This window comes from Cryphonectria parasitica, assembly GCF_011745365.1.
Source record: "Cryphonectria parasitica EP155 unplaced genomic scaffold M406scaffold_4, whole genome shotgun sequence".
NCBI lineage: Eukaryota > Fungi > Ascomycota > Sordariomycetes > Diaporthales > Cryphonectriaceae > Cryphonectria > Cryphonectria parasitica.
The window spans coordinates 4,523,712-4,548,069 of record NW_024468912.1 but is presented as its reverse complement, the minus strand read 5'-3'; the positions used below and the strand labels follow the sequence as shown (position 1 = coordinate 4,548,069).

The 24,358-nt window shown below is 53.9% G+C and overlaps 7 protein-coding genes across 7 annotated transcripts; 3 read left to right on the top strand and 4 right to left on the bottom strand.

Moving 5' to 3' along the window:
* Window positions 1–36: 36 nt before the first annotated feature.
* M406DRAFT_227798 (uncharacterized protein) lies at window positions 37–2,009 on the bottom strand (the record flags this gene model as incomplete). Its single annotated transcript, XM_040915780.1, has 3 exons — window positions 37–932; window positions 1,007–1,592; window positions 1,677–2,009. Coding segments are annotated over 3 exons (1,815 nt in total), but the record flags the coding sequence as incomplete, so codon positions are not given.
* A 6,151-nt stretch (window positions 2,010–8,160) lies between these two features.
* Window positions 8,161–10,251, top strand: M406DRAFT_68792 (uncharacterized protein; the record flags this gene model as incomplete). The annotated part of the gene is made up of 1 exon (XM_040925201.1): window positions 8,161–10,251. The coding sequence occupies one exon, from the start codon at window positions 8,161–8,163 to the stop codon at window positions 10,249–10,251; it is 2,091 nt and encodes a 696-aa protein (XP_040777413.1).
* A 137-nt stretch (window positions 10,252–10,388) lies between these two features.
* M406DRAFT_356339 (uncharacterized protein) lies at window positions 10,389–12,185 on the bottom strand. Its single transcript, XM_040923417.1, has 3 exons — window positions 11,925–12,185; window positions 11,340–11,471; window positions 10,389–11,203 (listed from the first exon to the last, which is right to left on the bottom strand). Exons 1-3 carry the CDS (start codon window positions 12,033–12,035, stop codon window positions 11,015–11,017), a joined length of 432 nt encoding a protein of 143 aa, XP_040777412.1. The 5' UTR covers window positions 12,036–12,185; the 3' UTR covers window positions 10,389–11,014.
* Window positions 12,186–14,291: 2,106 nt separating this feature from the next.
* Window positions 14,292–14,858, top strand: M406DRAFT_242608 (heterokaryon incompatibility; the record flags this gene model as incomplete). Its single annotated transcript, XM_040916177.1, has 1 exon — window positions 14,292–14,858. A coding segment is annotated over one exon (567 nt), but the record flags the coding sequence as incomplete, so codon positions are not given.
* A 2,469-nt stretch (window positions 14,859–17,327) lies between these two features.
* On the bottom strand, window positions 17,328–17,903 carry M406DRAFT_241133 (uncharacterized protein; the record flags this gene model as incomplete). The annotated part of the gene is made up of 1 exon (XM_040916141.1): window positions 17,328–17,903. A coding segment is annotated over one exon (576 nt), but the record flags the coding sequence as incomplete, so codon positions are not given.
* A 2,354-nt stretch (window positions 17,904–20,257) lies between these two features.
* Window positions 20,258–20,716, bottom strand: M406DRAFT_224174 (uncharacterized protein; the record flags this gene model as incomplete). Its single annotated transcript, XM_040915680.1, has 1 exon — window positions 20,258–20,716. A coding segment is annotated over one exon (459 nt), but the record flags the coding sequence as incomplete, so codon positions are not given.
* A 343-nt stretch (window positions 20,717–21,059) lies between these two features.
* On the top strand, window positions 21,060–23,936 carry M406DRAFT_339659 (NAD(P)-binding protein; the record flags this gene model as incomplete). The annotated part of the gene is made up of 3 exons (XM_040921469.1): window positions 21,060–21,072; window positions 22,748–23,666; window positions 23,795–23,936. 3 exons carry the CDS (start codon window positions 21,060–21,062, stop codon window positions 23,934–23,936), a joined length of 1,074 nt encoding a protein of 357 aa, XP_040777408.1.
* Window positions 23,937–24,358: the final 422 nt, after the last annotated feature.

Below are 24,358 nucleotides of genomic sequence, written 5' to 3'. Positions count from 1 at the left end.
GGTCAGCAAATCCGAGTACGACTCCGAGGACGTCAGGTTTGACGAACCACTTCCTCTCTGTGCGTGACCGTTCACACGACGACCGCCAAAGCCGCCCGAGGTCTCCCAGCCGGTCTCGGGGCCTCTGGGCTGACGCTCAGGAGCGTTGCGAGCACTGAGGCCATTAACCCCAGGTCGCTGGCTGCCGATAGCGCCAGGATTCTCCCGGGGACGGCTCGTCTCGTAGGGTCCTTCAGCCACGCTCAACGAGCTCAGCGTGTTTGTGACACCAGCCAGACTAAGGTCCGAGGCGCGGTGGTTGAGACTGCTGCCAGGAGTGGTCGGAGTCGTGGTCATGCCTGGAAAGGCACCCGAAAGGTCGGGCCGCGATGACAGACCCATCTCGTTGAGCCGGAGGGATGAGGTTGGGTAGGCCGAGTCCCTTGGGCTAGGGGTTCTCGCCTGCATCACGGGGCGTCCGAGCTCCGCCATGCTCCGAATGGTTCGAAGGTTCGAGGCGCTGTTCAGTCCGTCAGGGCTGCCGTCGGGAAGCTCGAGGGCGGGGTTTCCATGGCGACTGATGGTGCCGTATCCGTTGGAGCTTGACGTCCGTTGCTCGCCAAAGTCAATGGTGGCGGCGCGCGCCAGGCTCTTGCTGTTGCCAGGGTACTGGAGCTGCTCAACGGCAGACACGGGCGTGTGGCTCGTGTTGATCGCCAGGCCCGGCGGGGCCATACCCTCCTTCCAGACGATTGTGCACCGGTTCTCGTTGCTGCCGAATGATTCGTGGTGGAGACCCAGATTGTGGGCCAGGACGTGGATCAGACGGCGTTCTTCAGGGGTGTTCGATGCCTCAAAGGGAAGATATTCGCGTATGGTATGATCCTCTTTGTACTTCCGAAGCTGTACGTAGATCTCGAGCGTTCTCTCGTCGTTCAGGTCAGGCATCTCCTCTGCACAGACGATCATCATTAGTTGGGCGACATTGAGGAATCTGGGGGAAAAGGGGGGGGGGGGGAGGGCTTACTGGCTGGTGAGGTCCGCGAGGGGGTCACCTCGGCGGACTGGCCGATGAGGGACTGAAGGGAGCCCTGATGCGCCAGATTGATAGGACGGTGTTGCTCTTCCAGCTGGCCTCGCTTCTGCCTCTTCTCCCGCTCTATACGCTCCCGCTCGTGCTCGGGCAGCATCTTTTTGTACTCCACACGCAGCTTGCGTCCATGCACGTCCAACTGGTTCATCCTGTCGATCACCTGTCTGGTCTCCTCGGCACTGGAAAAGTTTGCAAAGGCCAGACCCCTGAAGACGCCGTTGTCAAAGTGGTAGTTGAAGGCATAGGGCTGGGGCAGGTTCATCTCCATCATGATGGCCTGCAGGACCTCCTTGCGCACGTTGAAGGGGATATTCTTGATCACGATGGCGGTAGGGATCAGGTCGTCCTTCTTGTCGTGGTGGGAGCGGGCATCCTGGTACATGGACTGCTGAGCACGCAGCTGCTCTAGATTGTTCACGATATGGCCATAGGGAAGGTTGGCCACGGGCTGCGAGGGGTAACCGGGCTGTGCCTGCTGCTGGGTCTGGAGGCCCAGTGCGGGCTGGGCGGGCGAGTCGGACTGCTGCTGCATCCAGTACTGTTTGGGGGTGGGCAGGTTAGTGATTTTTCGGGGCGTTGGGAGCTGTGGTCGGCCTAAACTGACGTCTGGAATTCCTGGCCTTCTGTTGATGGCGCGGGCGGACCTCAGGTCGGGGACAGGGCCACTGACAGTGGCCGAGCCACCATTGTAGTTCCATGCGGTCTGGTTTCCAGTCATGTACTCGCCAGGCATGCCCGAGACGGTAGGCGGAGCAGCTCTGCTGATGGTGTCGAGGATCCCATAGGCATCCCTCATGGGGTACATGGACGGCGCCTGCTGGCCCATGGAGTCGAGCTGCTGCGGCTGCTGCTGCTGCCTCTGGCTGGACTGGCGGCTGCCACCCATGCCCGAGGGGAGGGTGGCGTAGCCGTTTCTCGTCGAGGTGGGGGAGCGGTTACCCAAGCCGCCGCTGTAGGGGCCGTATGCGGCAAAGCTGTCCGCCTGCTGAGGATGGCTCATGATGGTCATAGATGCGCGTACCGTTGGGCTGTGTCTCGTTGTCGTCACCGGTTATGGGGGCTCCACGGCGCTTTCACCCTAACAGCCCGCCTGGTGGGATGAGAGGCAAGCTGTTCCGCCGGAGAAGAGAAAGCCTCGCGAAGGTCGCGCTGCCTGGATGGTGTGGGGGAGGGGGGAGGGAGACGGGGGGTCCGTCGTGCTCGAGAAATCTACGTCAGAGTTGCGACAGACGGGTAGAGAAGATCTGCAGGTTAGGAGGTCAGAGACAGAAACAGAAACAGAGCCAGTTATCAGGATGGCGGCTGAAGTTGTGTTTGGGGGGTTGAGATGCTCGAGGAGGAGAGGACGAGGAGGGGGAGAGCAGATAAGCCAGGAAGGCAAGGGGGGTTGGAAAAGGGATCCTCACCGTCGGGATCGGATTGCGGTTGATGAGAATGGAGGAAATCTCGTAGAGTGGGGAGGAACAGGGAGTGTTGGTCCCCTTTATTATTTTGATGAGGCCTCCCCTGAAGGCGGTCAGGTGAATGAGGCGAGGCGAAGTGCGAGGGAGGAGGTAAAAGTAGGGCAGGTTGAGATTGAAGACCTCGACGATGGGGGTGGCGCCAGAGGTCGTCGAGCTCGAGGGATGAGGCTCAAGGGTGTGTCGTCAAGACAGTCGAGGACGTTTGGGGGGGGGGATCAGATCGTATTGTGGTATCGAATCTCTGCCCCTTTTGGTCGACTGCGCCAAAGACCCAAGGTGCAAAAAAAAATATGGGTCTGAAAATATTGGCTTGGTGGTGGTAGGTGTTTAGGCGGGTTGGTGGTGACTAGGGATTTTCGAGGTCAGGCCTGGTACAGACAGGCGAGGGTGACGGGCCACAGACGAAAAAGGAAAGGTCGCCAAAGGCCTGAAGAGAGAGGGAAGAACGGAAAAAAAAAAAAAAAAAAAAGGAAGAAAAAGAAAAAAAAGGCGCGCGCGCGCAGAGAAAGGGAGGTGGTATGCACACACTTGGGTCGCGTTAGCTAATGCAGAAAAGGTGAATGCGTGTTATGTGATTTCGTGTCGCGCGTCAAGGAGGGGCAGAGAGAAAGAAGAGGCCAATATCGTCGTGTTTGAGGGCGAGGTTGTAAAGGTGGGAGGTGTGGAAATGGGGATGAGGTAAGGTGAGGAGGAAAGGCGGAGTTGAGGAGAGGGTGGCCAACCTTGGAAGATCGAAGTTGGAGTCGACAAGAGACGGGATGAAGTGAGGTGGTGAGTTGGCAGGGGAGGCCAGGTCGAACGGTGGGTGCAGGACTAGAGAGGGAGAGGGGGCAGCCCTGGAGTTACAACAGGAGCGAAGAAATTTGGAAGGGCAGGGTGTGCGGCTACCTGCTGTTTGCCGCTACTGCTGCCGCTGCTGCACCCGCTGATGATGCATGCGATGGGCGGGAGGGAAGGGTTGGTCAGGAGGGCACCGGACGAGTTCCAGTGGGAGGGGGGGTTGCTGGGGGCTAGTACGCTGTAGGGGCGGGATACAGCACCACTAGCTGTAGCGATTCTGCCATGCCAGTGAATCCAGGGTATGACTACGGTAGTGATTTGGGCCTTTTATGACAGGGATTGGCGGTTGTAAAGGGGGATTCGATGGTTACGACTGGGGATCATGCCTCGAAGACTTGACTCACAGGTGTGGTAGATGCTTGGCCGCCCCAAGGGGTTGTCAGAGTTGCAAATTATGCCTGACCAACTGAGCACCTGCGTTGAGGATCTCTAGAGACAAGGCCTGCAGATGTTTCCCCGTCGATTGGTATGCAGAAGATTTCTGGTCGTTCACTAGTGGTAGGTAATGTCAGTTGCTGTAGCAGCAGCGCCTGTACACAAGACCGTGGGTTTGGGGAGGTGGGGGAAGTATTTTGTGATAGCGTAGCTGCGGGCAATGTCACTGTACGGCCTAACAGTTCTCCCCCAGATTAGCGAGGCTTCACTTTACAGGGATCCGCCCTTCCAGAAGGAAAAACGGCAGCCAGACCAGAAGGAACGGGACGAGCAGCAGAGGCAGTGGGGCCAATCACCCGGAACTAGGGTTCCTGACAGGGGGGAATTCACTGATTCACTGGAGGATACAGACGAAGCGGACAGGGGGGGGGGGGGGTTCTAACCTGAATTCACTTCCAAGATCTGGAAAAAGAAGGACAAACAAAAGAGAAGGGACAGAGAAAGAGAGGGGGAAAAGGGGGGTCCCGCCCCTACGCATTAATCTGATACTCTCTCGCCCCCTATCCTGGACTGTTGTGTACATACATAATCTGCCCGTATCGTGGCTGGTGGGTAGAAGAAAAGGTATGCCCTTTGTTCTGGGCAACGTGATAGTTTCTGGTTCATCCCTATGGTAGTTATTTGGTACTCAGTTCGCTTATTTGCTTTCCTGTACAGGTGTTGTCTTGTTAGGGGTTATGAATTTCCTCCCTCACTATTACACGCTCAAGAGCGCTAACATCCAGCCTAGGAATGTCTGTGTGAGATTGTTAAAGTTTAGCTCGGACATCCCGAACCAGATCAGTCGATCCATCTCCAGGTCTACCTTCCTTCGCGCGCAGGCTCAGAATGAACCTCTACTTCTCCCCTTGCCCCTCATCGATATGCTTCTCACACATCGCTACTGCCAGACGAGGTTATGGTGTGGTGTACTCTTGATCTCAGAAACGAGCCATGGCTATGATAGACGGCCTTCTTCAGTCAAGCTGTCTGTCACATCATCTCGCCTGGGGTGGGCGATCTTGCATGCATTGGCTGCGATGGCTTGCATAAGGTATATTTTCCTCCTTCTTGCGCCGTGCATAGCATGCAATTCTGGGTCAGCCACATTTCGACGCGACAAGGCACCGTGAAGACCGATCAGGGATGACTGTGGAATGGGGCCTCTCCTTGGAGCCAGCTTGAGGCCCGTCCGTTGTCTCGGCACGATTCTGCTGCCGCCTGCTGCAAGTCTTGGAGCCAGCCTATCCAGAGATCCTGCACTGCCTTCTTCTTCTTTTTCTCTCTGCCGCATCCCGATCTCGAAAAGAGGCCCAACTGCACACTGTCTGCCTATTGATCATGTACTCAGACGGGTATGGAAAGAAGACGAGTCCTTGTCTTGGCCTTCTTCTGGCCTGGTGATCTCCACGATGACACCGCATGGGCCAACACGAATGTCTCGCCTGGAAAATGCCCACAGCAGCTGAGCTTGCACCACGTTGGGCAAGATCGGCCAGAGGGGAGCGGCGCTTATCCCATTTCAACCCCTCCTCTACCAGTATATCGATTTTCAGGTGGACGCGATCCGGATTCCCGGGTACGTACCCGAGGATACACACAACATGCGTTTGCATCAACCAGGCGCCTGTGTACCACGCGCTATACCACTGGAAAGCTCCCAGTGTGTTGAGCTAGGGGGGATGGGGAAGAGGGTTTAGTCGCTCTCCCTGGACACGAACGCCCCTCAGATAACATTGTCACGACATTTGCTCGTCGTCATTTCGTACCCGATATGCCAAGACCTCTGCAGAAACGCGCTGCTTCGATCATCGTCAAGCCTCTTTCGCTTACGCACGTGGCAAGGTCGCATCAGAATTTCCGGCCACCAGTTGACGGAAGCCGTGACTCCCCCTAATCGCGCGCCGTCGTGAGAAGGGGCGACGGGGTGGGTTTCCGTTCCAGTACAGAAATATTGCACCAATCTCGCGGGCCACTCGGGTTGGGCTCTGTGGTATTTGTTGTTGATGTCCAACTTTGCACAAATCCGCTGTGGGCAGCCCACAAGACTCGACGAATGTGACGAATGTGTTGATCGTCTGGGTCTTGTTGGGGGCCGGACACGAGACGAACCCAAAAGATCAATCATTGCTAGACGGCTCTGCCGCAACAAAGTGCTGACCCAGCGACACGGAACTTGCCCGGTCAGCCCTGTCGCTTACATCGGAGATAAGTTCCTGAGCAAAAGAGCACTGTGTTGCAATGACACTGACGCAGCCACGGGACAGCATACAGGGCATTCAACTAGAGCAAGAAGACGGAGAAGAAGAAGAGAAAATCTAGAAGAAGATCTACGCGAATATGCACGACGCATACACTATTCGTCATGTGATCCCCGCCCATCTTAAAACGCGATGCATAATCTGATGACAACACCACCGTCGATCATTCGAATACCCCCAACTATAATTGAAAAACACGGTTGCAATTATGAGTACGCACAGAGCAAATCGGCCATAAAAGTCGTGAAGGAGCCGTGGATCCGGGCTTCGACAGCTTAGTAGCGTTTCCAGGGTAGAAATCTGGGTGGGCCCTGGGGCATGACAAGCAGAAGCTCCTAATCTCCGGCTCACGATGTTTCTGCAATGTAAGCCGACGAAGTGGCCCCCTGAACCGTCAGTGGAGAATGGCTGGGGAGCTCGGGCCAGATGTTCTAGAAACATGCAAATGATCTACAAGATCACGGCACGAGCATGGACGTCGACCACGACCGACATGCTCCTCTGAGGCTCTTAACTAATGGCACCCACACAGAGCTGGGAGACAAGGTGTAGCTTCGCTACTCCTCGTGTCGGTAGATTTGAGGCCTTCCGCCGTTGAGACCCCTGCTTCCGGTCGTGTGTTTACGGTAATGAACAAGCTTGTACCGAAATTGAACAAGATGGCTGTGCGTACTGGTTTGACGGCGACGCTGCGAATCGCCTGCGTTCGTACCTGAGCACCGTATTGCCATGACTCTCGAAACGGGCCCCTCCGGAAATGCCACCTGTCCCTAAACACAGAATGTGCCCAAAAGGTCGATACTCAAATCTCTATTATATCATTAATAGTATCAACCATCAAGCATTCGCTTAGAACCAATCAATGCACTATTTAAAGCCTCTGGTGACTCGGCATTCAATAGCCCCTCGGCCTATCTCGGGCCACCTGCCCATAAGCAGAGCAGCTATGTCGCAATGGACGTCACTGTGCATGGGGGACACTTTTGATAACATGCAACCCATTAGCAAGGGGGGTTGTGCAGATGACTCTCATGATCTGTTACTTCACAAATTGAGCAAAATGCTGACCTGCTGTGGAATGCCTTGGGTTGTGAAGGGCTGCCAGTGCTTCCTGTTGGGTGCTGGACTTGGTGGCTACATCGACTTTCGGGGTGTGTCTCCCCAGCTTGACTGTCAACGCTCAGTTACTCTGTCCTAATGACCTTTTTTTTTTCTTCCTCGGAAGGACGAAAGGTTCCATGAGGATTTGTCACAGTCAACTTACAGTTCATGTATTGAGTGTTATCTCAAATATCCTAGGTCTGCAAATTCATGAAGTGTGGAGTCGCTGCGTACTAATAGGGTTTAGGTATTGTTGTCTATTTGAGTGTTCCTTTGTCCCATACATTTCCCTGATCCAACATCCCATCTTCTCGAAGGCATGGGGATGTCTTTGATACAGCCATGGGTCTACACAAAGACACGGCGCGGAAGGGGTTACTGTATCTATGTGTGTGTCATCTATTCTTTTCATTCCGTGATTGTCTGGTGGTTATTATTATGTGTTACGGACGTAGTCGATGTGTCTGACAAGTGTGGCTCTGGTCTGTGTTGACAGGTCTTTGTGACGGCATCAGCCTCTGGCATAGTCAACAGTACGTGTTGTTGTTTTGTAAAGATAATAATAACAGAAAATCAAATTCTGGGATATGTAGTTGCTTCTTATTTGACTGGCCATGACATTCCTACTAGACATCTTGCTTCTTCAAGGTTGTTTGACGCATGTTCTGAGTTTGCTTGTCTTGTCATTGCTGTAATTGCACAGCCGGAAGAGATTGATTGTGACTGTTCCTCACTCACTCGTCCAACCCAAACTTGGTTCACAATTATCTCTGTGAGCCAGTCACCTTCACTTTCTCCTCAGTATGCACAGCTCTTGAGAAAATATCCATCCACACACGTAGTTCGTCTTTTGTCTTCGTCAGCTATCCCTTCCCTCCTTACTACTCTGTGCGGCCTCATGTTCCATCGAGGACGACACCACACCACCCGACGAATGTCCAAAATATCAGACTTTTACATTATATATCTTACAACAGACACTCTTAAATTTATCTGATCCTCCGCCACGATGTCAATAAAGCACCCAACCTCCTTTCACTTCCCCAGCCCTCCAAGAAACCCTCCCCCTGCACCCGAGCCCAGCCCTTGGCTCTGGCGCTGCCACAAATGCTATACCTGGTACCGTCTCGCCACCACCCGTCGCTGCCTCGAGTGCGACCACAGCTTCTGTCGAAGCGCCCAGGAATCCTCTCTTAGGCGCAAACGCGGGCGCACCTGCACGTCCAATTTCGACTACATCGGCTGGGCAGCGCGCGGGGCGTGGAAGAGGACGGCCCTGCTCAACGCTGGGAAGAATGATCGCAGAGAGGAAAGACAGAAAGACGAGGAGAAGACAGCAGAAGCAGCAGCAGCAGCAGAAGAAGAAGAAGAAGAAGAAGAAGAAGGTGGCATCCTCCTCCGAGGCAGACGCTGGGTCACATCCACCTCCCTGGCCCGCACCTGGGGCGACGAGTACCGCGCCCTGGATTACGGCATCGAGTCGCTGAGCAGGCGGTTCGCGGAAAAGAAGGAGGCGCTGTTTGTGCGGAAGCGGCATGACTGCTGGCTGCACTGCGATTCTCCGGGGGAGTGTAGAAGTGTTCTCGATGGGGCGACAATGGACGCCAGGCCAGTTCTGGAGAGGGCGTTGGCTATGGACGAGGAGTATCTGAGGCAGAGAGCGAATAGCAGGAGGAGGGCGGCGGCGGCGGCGGCGGCAGCGGCAGCGGAAGAAATGGAGAAGAAGCACAGGATGGGGCCGTTTGGGACTCGGAACGTGAGGGGTGGCTCATCTACGGTGGACGAGAGGCACCGTCTGCCTGTGTGTAGGCTTGGAGGGACCACTGGGTCGTTTATGTCGGACGGAATGTCTGATGAGGATGAGAGCAGCGTTTCGGACTCGGGATCTGACTACAGCGAGGAAGAGGAGGACAGCGAAGAGGAAGAAGACAGCAACCACATCCCACCCATCGCAAGCACTGTGGATTCCGACAAGGACGTCTCTTTCGCAAGACCTGATTTCGAAGGCCTGGACCTCGAAGGCGACTACTCTTACGAGACCTTCAAAGACCTCCTCTCCTCATCACGGTCCAAGAAAAATCCTTCGTCATCAACACTCACAACATTAATCATCCCAGATAGCCTCGAACCTCCTCCTCCTCCTCCTCCACTATCTTACAGTACGAGCGACACCTCCCTCGTATCCCCCATCTCCCCTTACAAACCCTCCTCCACCACCATCACCGACCCGATTCCCATCCCAGGCTCCGCCGAACCACCCGTCAGCGGTATCGAAGGGGCCCAAGACGACGAAGACGAAGATAGCATCGACAGCTTGCTCTCAGAGCTCCTCACTGGCGCCGCTCGACAGCGCAGATACCATGCTATGCGAGCTCAGTGGACACCGAAAGCCGTGGCTGAGCCGAGGACAGCATGTCGCAAGGAGGAGGAGGAGGATTTGTCGCCCGTGCTGCTGCAAAGCTTCACTTCATTCGAGTCCTTCCGGGGTTCTCTAGGCGATGACGACGGCAATGACGAGGAGCAGCTGCGGCTCGAGCACGTAGAAGACCCCGACCCCTTAGCTGCCACCGCTGCTATGGCGATGGCGGCCACCGAGGCCGAGGCGGATCATCAGCTGCGCCAGGCGTATAGCGAGCAGGACTGGTTCCCTGCAGTTCCTTCCGTCACCAGCCTCGAGGACGTCGGGGTTGGTAATAAAGGAGTGGACAAAGAGGATGCAGAAGGAACCTTCCCCCACTCCCACAAGCAACCTCACCGACCCGAGGAGGACTGGGAAATGGACGCTCTCTCCGACTCCTCCAGCACGTCCGCGTCGACGAGTGCATCCTGCATCAGCAGCAGCTCCGCTGCGGACGACGAGATTCCGTTCGGCCTGGACATGGACGGCGACAGCCTCATATTCGACGGCCCACCAAACGCGTCAACACCATCGTATACTTGTAAGAACCTCATGTGCGGAGCCGTCGAAGCCAAAGAAGGTGCGGGTGAGGACGAAACATTGCGCCCGTCTCCTGTATCACCATCGGTGTCACGAGAGGAGCAGCAAGCTCTCACTGCCCTGCTGAGAATGAACAATTCTTTTATGAGGGGAGAATTTTGATTATCATGTTTATAGTTGAAAAGCTTAACAAAGAAGGTTTCGGAATGATTGGCAACTGTATAACTGCATGGATGGGTAGACACAGGTAGATGGATAGATCGGTGCAAAGTAGGTCGCATAGCAATTGAAGTCATTTTCAGGAGGACGGGAAAGAAGAAATGTAGAGATTCATGAACGGTACGGATTCTGTGTGTGTTGGAGCATGACGGCAGGCACCATCATCAACACATTCTTCAGCCTTGCTCTTATTACTGGAGGAATAACTCTTGTAAACTCATCAACAAAAACTTCTCTTCGCATCTGACCACCGTTTTCCTGGCCCGTGTTAGAGCACGACAACAGACACACACCCGCGCAACCAACAAAGAAAGGAAAAGAGAAAAGGAAGAAAAAAAGGGTTCTGTTGGTACACTGCCGACCATCCTTCCTCAGCAAGTGAGCGCCCAAAAAGGCATTGACCGGCAAGGCGGCCTCACGCAAGACGGGCACCACCGCCTGGGTCTTCTGTTTCTTCTTTTTCTTTTCGCCCCTGCATTGTTTGAGGAGTAGGACGACCCATACATTCATTCAATGCTCGCCGGTGCCTCAAAGGCTGGCCTCCAGCCGGACGACGACCATCTTCCAAGAGAGCCCAAGCAAGACACCATCTACCCAGTGCGCACCCAAATGAAACAAGTTGTGTGAATCAAAAGCGTCGTTGCGAATCGCCGCTTCGTATCGAGATTATCCGGCTTAATTTGGTTCGATAGAAGAGGTATGGCAATTATGCCTCCTGAGCCTTCGCCTTCTTCTTCTGTTCGACCTTGAGCAGCAGGGCGCGGTTGATGTGGGGCAGCACACCACCAAAGGCGATGGTGGCACGGATGAGGGTGTCGAGTTCCTCGTCGCCGCGGATGGCGAGCTGCAGGTGGCGAGGCGTGATGCGCTTGACCTTGAGATCCTTGGCAGCGTTCTGTTGGGCAAAAGGGATTAGGGATCATGTCAAAGAAAAGAAACTGCCTAGGGATGCGCTACACGACCTGCCAGGCAGCAGCAGCCAGGCTGATGATGACCAGGAAGCAGTTGGGTTTTGGGGGGAAGTGACTTACGCCTGCCAGCTCGAGAACCTCAGCGGTCAGATACTCGAGGACTGCGGTGACATAGACAGCCGCCTTAGCGCCAACGCGCATCTTGTTCTGGGTGTTGGCCTTGAGGAAACGCTTGACACGGCCGCAAGGAAACTAGAAGAAAAGAAAAGGGGGAGGGTAACAGTTAGCCATGATAACGCGCTCCAGAGACTAGTGAAACGAGTCAGAGCGGCCAGGCAACAGGTAGGCTTTGATCCCATCCGTGCGACCCGGCGCAAGTCGCGTAGCAGGTCGAGTCCATCAGATATTTGTTCGCGTGACGTCGAGATCGATAGTTGATGACCTGATTATTGATCTCTCAGGCGCAAAATGTTGTTGCATCGGGTTGTGGGATGCGTTTCGAGGCGTGTTTGTGGTTGGCACGAGAGAGTGTTGAGGGATGATGCGTCGAGTTCGAAGAGGGTGCATGGCGGAAAAAAGGGCGAAAACGCGTCGGTTGACATGTGCGAAAACAGTTGTGATATGGTGTCGAGGATCGGCGCACAGATAGGGGATCAAAGCCTTGGTTGATGGCGACGTAGATCTTGATAATGCAGAGGATCTTACCTGAAGACCAGCGCGGGCAGAGTGGCTCTGCTGCTTCTTGGGACCCTCACCAGACGAGGTCTTTCCACCCGAGCTCTTGCCACCAGAAGACTTTCCCTTGCCGCCAGCCATGGTGATAATGGGCTGTTTTTTTCCTTCTTTTTGGTTTTCTTGGAAAATTGGTTGCCGAGTTATTGGTCGGAAAATTGAGTAATTAATATCAGTGCAGTGGATGGGTAAGGTGGTGGTTGTAGATGAGTGAGGCTGCAAGAGAAAGAAAAAGTGATGTTATGATGGAGCCAGGTTGGGTTTGGTTGTTGACAGGCTCAGCAATCAGCGGTCGTGAAAGTCGAGGAGGCTGATGGAATGGTCGAATTTGGAGTTGGGGGGGGGGTTCACTGCTGCAGCAGCAGTAGCTTGCACCCCCAGGCTGATTGTGTTGTTTTTTCACCACTGCGGAATGATTGGGGAGCTCACCCAGTGAACTCTCCCTTCCCCTCAGAAGCTGTCCCCTGCTAATGCGCCTTGTGTTATTCCCCTCCCTCCTCTTTTAGCTTCTGTCCCATGTTTTTCCACCCCACCCTTGTTGGTGCTTGCTGGGCGGTTGTAGATGGTCCGTGCTTTTTGCTGCCTGCTGCGCTGCTCGCTGCTGGGTGGTTAGACAAGTGCTACGGCAGGCCCACTTGAGCCTGGAGTGCAGTTTGATGAGGAGGTAGGCCCCAGCTTCAGATAGCCAAGGTAGGTCAAACGAGCATAAGGGGTCAGATAGGAAGGGGATACACGTCCTATTGACTGGCTTGAGATCCCTTAAAATGGCATGAACAGAGAGTTCTGAGACTGAGACTTCTTTTCATGCCAATTTTAGGAAGGAAAATTGGAAAGGGAGAGTGGTGATACATACCAGACCTACCACTGAATTGGTGGTCTTGCGGCTGCTGGCAGCAAGAAAGCCACTGGCAAGACAGGTCATGTCCAGCTGCATGGAGCTATGATTGCCAAAAAATATGATAGATGCACTTTATGAGTGATCTTTGAGGCCTTGCAGGTGGAACAGAAGTATCCAGAAGCATTGGTGCAGGATTGGCCGTAGCCATGAAGAGGTCTTGAGGTTGAAGTTTGGCGTTCCTCAGCAACGCTCCCGATGCAAGTGAGTGGCCCATCTTAGCTCAGGCGCCACAAAGGTGGCTTGGACTTATTTCTCAGCCACACCACCCCCCTTCGTGCCTTCCAATAAATCTCAGGACCCAAACTCCTCTCACTGAGTTCAGCCTGCGAATTGCATACTTCGTACGATGCAGACCTGCACTGCGAAGTTTTGACCACAAAAGTCTTAAATTTAAGAGCAACAGACCACAGTTGAGGCCACCTGACCACCATCTTCGCCATCGTGCCACCTGTTTGTCCTTGACTTCCCGGGAAGAAAGTCAGCATCACATTTTCAGATTTACTCCCCCACACAGGGAAATGTTATGGAGAGAGGCCCTATCGCCCTCTCATGTGAGAAGGGAGTCAAGGAGAGTCTTGCTCTTGCAGACATGGGCAGTGAAACAGTCAGTCCACTACAGAGATGCCTTTTTCTTCTTCCTTCCCTCCCCCTTCCAGGAGGCTTGTCTAGTGTCAGCGGCTGTTCTACGTCCTGATGTTGGCCTACGCCGTTGCACAGCCCTTCTCGGCGCCTCCGACAACCTTGACCGGGAGAGGCAGGTAGCTGCAAGTGTTCGAGTCAACGGCCACTGAGATCACCACGAAGATCTCACGCCGTTTCTAGTGAGCAGCCACATCATGGATATCTTCCACGGGCATCCTGCTCTCGTCCTTGGCACCCCATCGTCCGCACGCTACGAAAAGCTGGGCAGATGGACATACACCAGAACTTGCTATGAGGCATAGCTGTCACGGCGAAGCCGACCAGCGTCGAAACGCCAGCTGAGACGATGGAGGGGTATATATATGTACCTGCAGAGCCTCATCTTCATCTTCCTGGCTTAGGCAAATCGACATAGGAGCAGCCTCCAGCAGATGACGCCACATATGTACGCCGTAAGCATCCTCGGCGCCTAGCTTTAGACAAAAAGGTGGGCCCCTCCATGTCTGCTCGCTAGGTTCCAGGCAACGACCAGTCACTCTTCAACCTCCCGATTACTTCTGCCCGCTGCGTCCCAGCATGGCAGCTTTCGAAGATGTAAGGCCTTTTGAGCATGTGCCACTCGATCGATCCAAGAGGCACGTACGCCTCCTGCGCTTTGTGCGGGGAGCCGTAGAATCGAACAATGGCGGGTGAGTCGCTCCCCCCTCCGAGCCGGGACTAAACTTCCCCAAGTATCCCGACCTTGATGTCCAGGAGCTTCTTTTTGACATGGTGGCACTAGGCACGACGACACAGATGAATCGTCAGCGACCCCGATTCAATGCACCCTAGAGACGTTCGACATTGGCCAGTGTCCTCCATATGTGGCTCTCTCGTATACATGGGGGCCACCCGAGGTATGTGAGACTGTCATCATCAACGGAAGGCCGATGCAGGTTCGTGAAAACCTTCACGCGGTACTCTCGGTTCTTAGGAACAAAGGGAACACCTGCTTCTCCGAGGATGCAACTCGGGAGAGGAACCTTGTGCGTCAACACTTCTGGATCGACGCTATCTGCATTAATCAGCAGGACCTGCACGAGCGCGGCCACCAGGTGGATCTGATGGCACCCATCTTCTCCCAGGCTGCCTGTGTCATCGCATGGCTCGGTCCTGAGTCCAGGGACTCGGCCCTCGCGATCAATGTGATCCGGACAGGAAATCCTCGAACAGTAGACGAAGTCCAGGTCGACCAGAAGGTCTACGTCAATGAATACAGCCGGGACCGCCACAGAATACGAAGTGCCCTCTTCTCGCTCCTGGCTCGACCGTATTGGCGGCGCATGTGGATTGTGCAGGAGTTTACACTACCCCGCAACTTGCTACTCCTCTGTGGAGGGCGGGGTGTTTGGTGGGAAAAGCTGTTGCATATTGTATCCAGAGGTCGGGGCGAGCTGCAGTTCTTCGGCATCGAGGAGGAGGAGGAGGGCCCGCTCGCTGGCTGGTGGCTCTTGGGCAATGCCAGGTACTACTGGCAAGTCACTCTTGGTGACACCCACTTAGGGGCAAAGACCCTCGACCAACTGCTCGAGGCCTTCCACCGAAGCGAATGCAGCGACATTCGCGACCGAGTCTATGCCCTCCTGTCGCTCATCAAGACACCTGCCACCTTGTCAGTCCCGCTGCTTGCTGACTATACGATCCCTCCTTGGCGGCTTTACTACCGGGTCCTCGGCCACCTTCGACCTACCAAGTCCTATGCCGACTTTGTCGAACGGTCTAGGTTTCGACAAGTTTTAGGCGAGGCCCTGGGCGTGCCTCGCCGGGAGGAACCGTTTGCGCTCAACGAGACAGTCTACGACATCACAGACCTGGTGCGCGACAAGAGGATGATGAGGCATGATTGGGTCAAGCAGTATCTCGGCATCCTCGTCCAGCAGTTCCACCACGCATTCCACGTCCTGAACACCCTCGACCACGACCATGCGTACCAAAGAGTGCTCCATCGTTTCCACGGCTTCCCACGGGACGAGGATCCCGAGGCATGGCAGGCCTTCGAGCGGATCGTAGGCGTCGTCAAGGTCTCCATCATCGCCCCTAGCCCCACATCTACTTTCAAGGCATCTGATCTTTACGAGCAGGCCGTGACGGCATCTCTGCGACATTTGGTGAGAGAACAGCTGGGTAGTGAAGACGACGCATGCAACAGGACATCATCAGCCCCAAATTCACCGACGCCAAATTCACTGACATGGTGCACCCTGAGAAGCCTCACTTTGCCAATACCCCTTTCATCCAGTGCTAGTTTGCATCGAACCCGAGTTCGCGCACGAGACAAGCATTGAAGCATCTGGAGACCCGAAGGATACAAAATCGGAACCCCGATCCGCGGCAGTTCCAAAATCCATCCTGTCTACCATCGATACATTGACCTCGACCGGTATCTCGTCTACAAAAAAATATAAACAAAGGTAGACGCTTCTGATACGAGCCACCTATCACACTTATGGCTATTTTACACAGTACGCTAGCTCCTCTTCAGCTGTATAACAAACCGCAATGAGGAGATATCTCACCCCCAGGATACCGTGCGACAATTCCGACGACATCATCGAATGGCACAAATAGTTCTTCACAAGAGATAGTTTGTGCCCCCCGCGCCCCGCGATCGCCATTCGCAGACATGTGGATCGGCCCAGGAGGACTCTCTGCTCGGATTGTCGCCCCTCCCCCGGTCCCCACCTCTGGGCCTACTTGAGCTGTGTGAGCCTGAGGAGTACCAACTAGCCAAGGCAATGTCGACCCAGTCAGCCAATGACTACCTTCGCCTCAAGAGGTGCAATACAAATGGCGGTCTCCGGGGGGTTGGGGACTGAGAGTCGATGACGTCGCCGCGAAGGCCTTATCGACGGAGGAAGCCCTGCCAGGTGCATGCGTCTTAGCATCGTTGCGATAGGTCAAGAGATGTGTCATCCAAGCAGGCGTTTGAAGAAACCGTAAACCGAAGACTGGGTAATGTAGGACTGTTCTCAAGGTACGCTACGTACGCTAGATATGGGGGCAATAATGTAGTGAGAGCTCCTTCAGTACCCTCAAAAGGTCTGGCAAGGGCTTGAAGGGTGCTTGACGCCCGGTACAACAGTCCAAGCGATAATAATATACAGCGCTGGGCTTTGTAAGAAATAGAATAGAAAGGAAAATGCATGACCGTTGCATGCTCTCTTTTCAAACCCAGATGTGTCCAATCCATGCAGTCCTACCGCCACACCGACGCCGTGACCAATGAAGAAAGATGTGAAACCCCCTGAACTGCGTATGTCGGTGCGTCTCTTTGTCCCAACCTCGACTAGAATAAATTGTTCCCTCGGATCTGCTGCCAATCGCAAAGTAAATTGATGAAACCTTCCATCACGACCAGTCGGGCCCGTACTTTCGCTCAGTATGTTGCGGATAGGTCCAAAAGATCAGTGCTGTCATGATGGGGTTCACGAATCGACGCCAGATGGGGATGCGAGGGACATAGTGCTTGGTGCGATCGTACTCGAAGATCAGGATGATATTTCCTATGATGTTGAGGAGTCTGAACAGCATGTTGAGGGTGATAAAGGTCAGTGTGACCACGGCTACCTTTTTCGAGACCGATAGGTTGTGATGGGCAAACTCTCGGGCGATGTAGCTGCATGGGGACACCTGAAGAGATGACTCTGGTTAACGACCGTCCAGGACATTATCATCAGGAGGGGGGGAGGTTAGGTCATTGTTTGACTTACCCAGAGCACTACAATGATGATTTCTATGACCAAGGCCCAGTGGTACGTCCTCACCTTGTTGCCCCGGAACATGATCAAGATGATGCATATCCACATCCATACGAATCCAATAATGGTCGAGACTAGAACGGCCGTGTTATGTGGGAAGTAACGCCACACGAGAGCAGCAGCAACAACGCCGATGATCAACTGGACCCAGCCGAGGAAGAAGAAGGCCAATAGCACGGTGGCGTACTTTTCATAGCACCTACTGTGGAACTGGGCGTGTCCCGTGGAAACATCGCTCGTGACAGGCCAGCCGCACCATCGACAGGCCCAATATTCGATAAAATTGCCCAGGGTGACTCTCTTCCCAAAACGTATAGTCCCATCTTTGCTCTGTACGGTACACTTGACACAGCGGGACGACAGGGGCCAGCCGGCGTCCAGCCTCGAGCTGAAGAGACGGTGCACTTGCTGGGGACAATAGGTCAGACATATGCAGCAGTGTTGTATGAGCATAGCCCGGAAGGTGTCAGGCCCGTATATGCTGCGCACAAGGCGGGGGGTTGCGAAATTGTACCAGTACTTGCAGACACGACGCAGGCGCTGTATGTCAGCAAATCCTAAAAAGCTGATGACTGCGATCTGTAGTTCAGCAGGGAGCGTCATCAGGGTCATCGGCTGTCTCTGCACGAGCTCGTTGGGGGTGGCGACGCCGGGGTTATCTTCGCTCTTGGCACCGGTGCTCGACGTTGGTGGTTTTTCGGCGGCGCTGGGAGACGAAGGCGCGGATCCAAACGTAAATTCGCTGCGTGAGGGCGAGAGCGGCTCGGTGACGGCAATGACAACTTTTTTGAACCGTTTGGATAGACTGCTGGTGAGGCCTGGCAGTGGACGGCCAGGGCGGCCGGCCTCTCGTGGGTCCACGGCGTTCGGGTCCATGCCGAATGTCCAACCCCGCCGATAAACTCCACCTCGGGTTTAACACGATGTAGAAAGCCGGGCGCGAAGCCAAACTACCCTGCAACAAGCAGCTGACGGTCTCCCTCTCGCGGCCGTCACCTCTAAGCAGGCAGCAAGCTGTCTCGAGTCCCTTGTCTCAGTCAAGATCTCATGAGAGCATCGGAAGTCGAGAGTGTTGAATGTGGAGATCAAACGGGCGTGGGGCCGTAAAGTAGTGGATATCAGTTCGGTGACAAGCCCCGCAGGACCGGCCCGTGACATGGGTCTTGGCCAAGAGGTTAAGTGTTGAGGCAATGCCTGGGGTTTGAGAAGATGTTTCGCGTATTCCAAAATATTCTGAATAATGAATGACCCGGATCCTGCTCAAACCGCGAACACCAGTCATCTGAGAAGCTCCCTTCCCTCTCAGAGTCGTGCGTATTGCTGAGTCTTGACACTGTCGATCAGTCACATCAGCAGAGGGACTCGATAGCATTTGACCGTCTGTGATCTACTGACCTAAGGTCACTGAAAACGGCTGTCATGACCAACGAACAATATGACAGGTAGAGTGAGGTCCCGAAGAGAGACTGAGATGGTTGTGGACAAAAGGAGAGAGATGATCTCGTTGTGGTTGACAAGGTGCTGTAGCCAGCCACAAGGCACTTTCGGAAGATGCTCACAGGTCAGTAGCCCTCTATAATGGTGAAGTAAGCTGATCTTGTGCAGAGGTTGGATGGAGCCCATGGGAAAGCAAGGAGATCGCAAGTTATCCAAGGCTGGAGATCTTGAGAATCCTGGAGATGAAGAAGGGGAAAATAATGAGAAAGAGGCTGAATGAGGAGAGTAAGAGGGACGTCAGGTCAGGTCAGCAGCCCCCTGCTCTACCAACCAACTGTAACATGCTGAGGACAATAGCGGGGTACTCTATTCGAGGCAGGGCCAATCAAGGCTCCCATGTTCCTTCTGCTGCAGTAGTAAGAAAGAAAAAGCAACAACCCTTGCAGATAAGCAGAAGTGATGAACGGCACGCCAATGGTTACTTAAAATACTCTTGTCTGCTGGGAGAATAAAGAAGAAAATAACAGAGAGAGATTGTTAAAATATCCATCTGTCCACTGCACATTACTCATTGATCGGGTCCACATCAAACAGTTCTACTTGGGTGCTTACTTCTAAGTACTTAGCAGCCTTGAGAGTCTTTGGTGGGTTCCAGTGGCTTTGGTGGTTGGAGACACACTAGGCTCAGGTGGGCAGGGACTGCAGGCCACTACTTTGGTACTGTAGCAGGGGGTTGGTTCAGTGACACCCCAGGGTTCCAGGTTCAATTTTCAGCCGCATCAACCTCAGCTGTCAACTTCTTCCTCTCCAACGAAATCCCATCTCCAGGCAGACGACTATCCTGCAATCCACTCCAACACTTTTCTAATCCCTTGACCCACCTATGCTCATATTCCTTTTTCCTCCTTCCTCTTCTCTTCCCTCAAAATCCAATTCTGTCTTGGAGTGCAACGGTGCACTGATAAACAAGCCATCGCCCTTGAAACCACACCCCTGTGAAGGCTTGCCAAGATGTCTCACAATCTCCTCATCCCACTACAAGACTCTCAGATTGTTTCCACACAATAACCTTTCCAGTACTTGGACCTTTGCATCTCGAAATTGAGATATGTCAAACTCTCACGACGAGCTGGTGACTGGGAGGTGACACTGTTGCCACCTGTCAGGCAGCCAGCAGGGGTAAACGTGGTGTCTATGCTTCCTTCCTAGATCACTTGGCACGGTTGATCATCGTGTCTGCTTGAGGATCTGCTTTCTGGCTTGGATGGGTTGACTGTGACCCTCTCATTCCCAGGCTCAATCCATCCTTGTAGGATGAGGCCTTTTACCGTGGTTGGTGAACATGCGCAACACCTATTGCAGCTTTTGTGGGAAACTAAGTAAACAAGACCTATGTACGATGCTTTACCGGCACGCCACTGATTGCTTCTATCCATGCTGGCTCCGTATCGCATCTGTTATGTTACGCGGAGCTGGCTCTCCATACCATCAAACGAGGAGGAAGCAGAGGCATCGAAGATTTTCCTGGACGCAAAGAGCTTCTGACCCAGCTCGTCGTGAACGAAATCGATCCACAGAAAGTTCTTCAGGATATCTCGGCATTGACTCCACGTCCTTGCGCTGCAGATATTGGCCGTAGTCTGGATCCACGGAACAAGCCATTCATCGTCATCCTGGGTACAAAGCGAAATTCCGCCGCTCACAAGCACCCAGAGCATGGTGTGCGGTGCGATGGGGATGCTGAGGTTGGACAGGCAGCCCTTGAACGTGCGTGACAGGTGCGGATACGGCAGATTCACCTTGGACCACTGCAGGAAGATGTTGGTGCAGAACCCCATGAGGCCCAGCCGGACAATTTCGTCGAGAGAGTTGGTGGGGAAGCTCAGGTAGAGTAGTCGGTACATGACGGACGCCATGGTGTTGAGGAGGGTCTCCTGCGGTATCTTCCTCCTGGACTCGGTGGCGTAGTTGAGAAGGGCGCAGAACGTCCGTGTTGTGTCCCAGGCCCGACATAATTCCGGGCTGTCGAGCCCCAGCTCTAACCCCTCGAGGGGCGGGCAGCTTGCACTGTAGTAGTCCGACGGGATGAATCCCGCCAGCTGGTCAAGATATGGCATGAAAGGCTCGGCTGTCAGATCGTGGAAGAAATATGGTCTCGAGCCACTGGTGATGGCCTCGCTAATGTCGCATCTGTGATCATCAAATCAGCTCGAGGCTTCTAGAATGAGGCGATTGCACGGCTACCGACCTGAAAATCTGGATGAGCAGTTTCGGGTTGGCCCTGAACTTGGATATACCCCCTCGCAAAGTCACGATCCTCCGAAGTCCCTCAAGATGACTGATGGCGGTCTCGTGGTGGCCAATGCTGCTAGCGTGAGTAGCCAATGACAGAATCACCATGACCGTCGAATCGGACAGCCTCTCATTGTTCGTTTCATCAGAGAGCCTCTGGCGGAGTATGTGGAGGGATTTGGACAGGTGTCGACAGGCCGGCCGCGACGGGACCATGTCCTCGGGCTTGAGGCCAGCCACGAGGTCAAAATATAGATGTGCCGCGTAGACGACGGCGTTAAGGTATGCGGCGTCGGTGGCGAGCAGCTCACACCACGGCTTCTTTGTCGCCTCATGAAACACAACCCGTGGCTCAAGCGGGAACATGGCTTGCTTCGCCATGGATGAGACTAGAAGCAGCATTTTAGTGACGTGGCCTTGAATAACCATCGGGCCTTGACACTGCCCAGGCAAGGTTGTGCGAGGCCAAAAGGGGAAAACTCTCAGTTTTCATTCAGTCGATCCTCATTTTCTCCAGTCTTCCCTCAGATCCTTCTTAACTCACATTTCAGTACAGGCAACAAGAGCGAGGTCTCAATGGTATCATCGGCTGGCTGGAAGAACGATAGCTCCGAACCAACCTGCATTGGTATGGAAGGCTCTCTAGGTGGGCAACATGACACTCCTGCAGCAGAAGACGATGGGCCTGTTGCCTTATCCCTGTTGTCCGATGAGATGGCCTCGCAGTTGGATCGTTTCGCTCCGTTGCGCTTGTCGCGAAGTATCTTCCCCTTATTCTTGCCCTTCATCACGTGGCTCCTGATGAGCTTGCGCGTCTGGCCATCGGGTTTCTTCCGGTCTGTGGAAATAATAAAGGGTAGATCTCCAGGTGTCTGTTCTGCAGGACCCATTTTTACTGTTCCAAGACCGGTCAAGGGTCTCTCACTCGCAACTCTTTGATTTGTCTTGGGTGACTTGAGAGAGCAAGCGCACGACAGTACAAGCTGGGGTTGCCTCTGATTGGTGCCTGTGGCCGTTTGCCCGACGTCTAGCCAATGAAAGCCCGATTTGAGAAGGATAGCCTGAAGACTGATTGCCCGTTGCGAGCAATGCCAAAGGGATGACTGAGCGACGAGGGTGTCCAACAATGGGAAATGGCGCTTCAAGTTGATAAGAGAGAAGGGTGAAAGAGGGTAACAACATGTAGTATGGCGGCGGAACTGGGCGCTCGCTGACTTCTCACCACCCGCTGCCTGCTGCGCCGCCGCGCCGCAGAGAGATTGTTTTCCGTTTCAGGCATAGTCCTCGACCATGGAGGATGCCAAATGTCCCCTCTTATATCCGAAAGTCTCTTTTGTGGGTCCAGGCCATTGGTTTCCCAAATAGGAATTCTATATCTTTTCCCATGATAGATGATAGTTGCACGGCGGAAAGGCTGGATTTTATGACGAAGTAGAAGACGAGGTAATCAAAAATCTCTCCTAGTATGCAAGAGAAAAGAATATAAATTAATGATATACTGGGCTAACAATGTCCAAAACAGCGCATGAGAAGTATCCATTCATTAAACCCCATACGATTACCGAACAGTTGCGAACGATAGAGTTGATTCAATATCTCGGAATTTCAGTCTTGGCCAGTACATACTTCGAGAGTTTGACAGTGACCAACCTGAGAAGCACCAAAACTTCCAGTCATGGGTCATTGCGAAGAAAAGAAGCGAGCCGCCAACGAAGGGCTGGTCTCCAAAGACCTACCACCAAACACTGCGCCCTTCTTCCCCAACATCTTCTACCAGAATCAATTCCGCGCACAGCCAGTGTACCCACCCAAGGATACAGACCTAAGAGGCAGAACAGCCATCATCACCGGTGCGAACAGTGGTATCGGGCTGGAGTGCTGCCGCCAGCTGCTCTCGTACAAGCTCTCGACCCTAATCCTCGCCGTGCGGTCGCCTACCAAAGGCGATGCGGCCGCGGCACAGCTGCGGCAGAAATACCCAGGCGCCGAGATCAGTGTCTGGGAGCTGGACATGAGCTCCTACCTGTCCATCCAGGCCTTCGTCCAGCGCGTGGACACGCATCTCCCGCGGGTCGACTTCGTGGTCCTCAACGCAGGCGTCATGAAGGCCTTTGCTATCGTGCCCAGCACCGGCCACGAGGAGATGTTCCAGGTGAACTATCTCTCCCAGGCCCTCCTCACACTCCTCCTGCTTCCCGTCCTCAAGGCCAAGAAGCCGCCGACGGGTCTGCCGGCTCGCCTGACATGGGTCAATGGCGCGCTCAGCCTCTTCGCCAAGTTTCCCAACCGCCACAGCGTGCCCTTGCTCCCTTCCTTTGACAATGAGGAGATCTTTGCCGACGGGGAGTGGTACAACACGAGCAAGCTGCTGGCGCACTTCTTCGCCTGGAAGATCGCCGAGTTCGTGTCGGCTGATGATGTCATTGTCAGCGTGACGGACCCTGGGTACGTCCGTGGGACCGAGCTGGCTAGCGAGAAGAAGGAAGAGATGATGAACATGAGGGGAGCGTTCGTTCTCAAGCGTTTCATGTCGCTTTTTGAAAAGATGGCACGGACGCTGGAGGATGGGACGTCGACGATTGTGGATACGGTGGTGAACAAGGGCAAGGAAGCTCACGGGTGTTATGTCATGGGTTGGCGAATCGCGCCGTGAGTCTTCTCTCCATTTTCCATTTTCCATCTCTTTATTTTCATTCTTGTGGATGACAGGAGCGTCAAACCCCCATTTTCAGCAGACTCTCGAGGCAAAGTGGTAATGAGACTGACAATTTGGCTAGGTTTGCTACTATGCTTTATGGGCCTGAGGGTGAGGAAATCAGGGAGCGCCTGTGGCAGGAGACTGTGGACGAATTCAAGTTTGCGAACGTTGAAGAGATTTTGAGCATCATGAAGGCGTCCAAGGATAGCAAGGCTGCCTGACCAGTTCTCAGATGCTTGAGACACAACATAATCACTTCACGTTCACTGCTGCAACGTGGGGAAGAAAAAAAAGGATGTTTCTCCATGGCGTTCGGGATGTATACCATGACCATAATGCAACTGAAGTATTGTTCAATGGAAGTTCACACTGCGTTGCGTTTTAGTCGTGACGACCAGTCGTCCACATCTCTACACCAGTCAATTTTGCCTTGCCTTGGTTGGACTGCAAAATGGAGCACAGGTCTGTATAGAGTGATATCTAATTCGATGATGAAGTCAATGGCTATGGCTGGGAAGAATCAATATTGTGAATATGGCCAGGTCACTTCAGTGTGATGTGGTGTGCCCCGCAAAACTCACCCTCATCAACAAGAAAAGACGAAAGAGAACGAGCAAGAAGAGTAAAGAAAGGTGAAGAAGAG

Coding starts and splice junctions, on each gene's coding strand:
- M406DRAFT_356339 (XM_040923417.1), bottom strand. CDS start 12,035: ATGGCTGGCGGCAAGGGAAAGTCTTCTGGTGGCAAGAGCTCGGGTGGA. Junction 11,472..11,924: donor CTGCCCGCGCTGGTCTTCAG/GTAAGATCCTCT, acceptor CTTTTCTTCTAG/TTTCCTTGCGGCCGTGTCAA. Junction 11,204..11,339: donor AGGTTCTCGAGCTGGCAGGC/GTAAGTCACTTC, acceptor TTTGCCCAACAG/AACGCTGCCAAGGATCTCAA.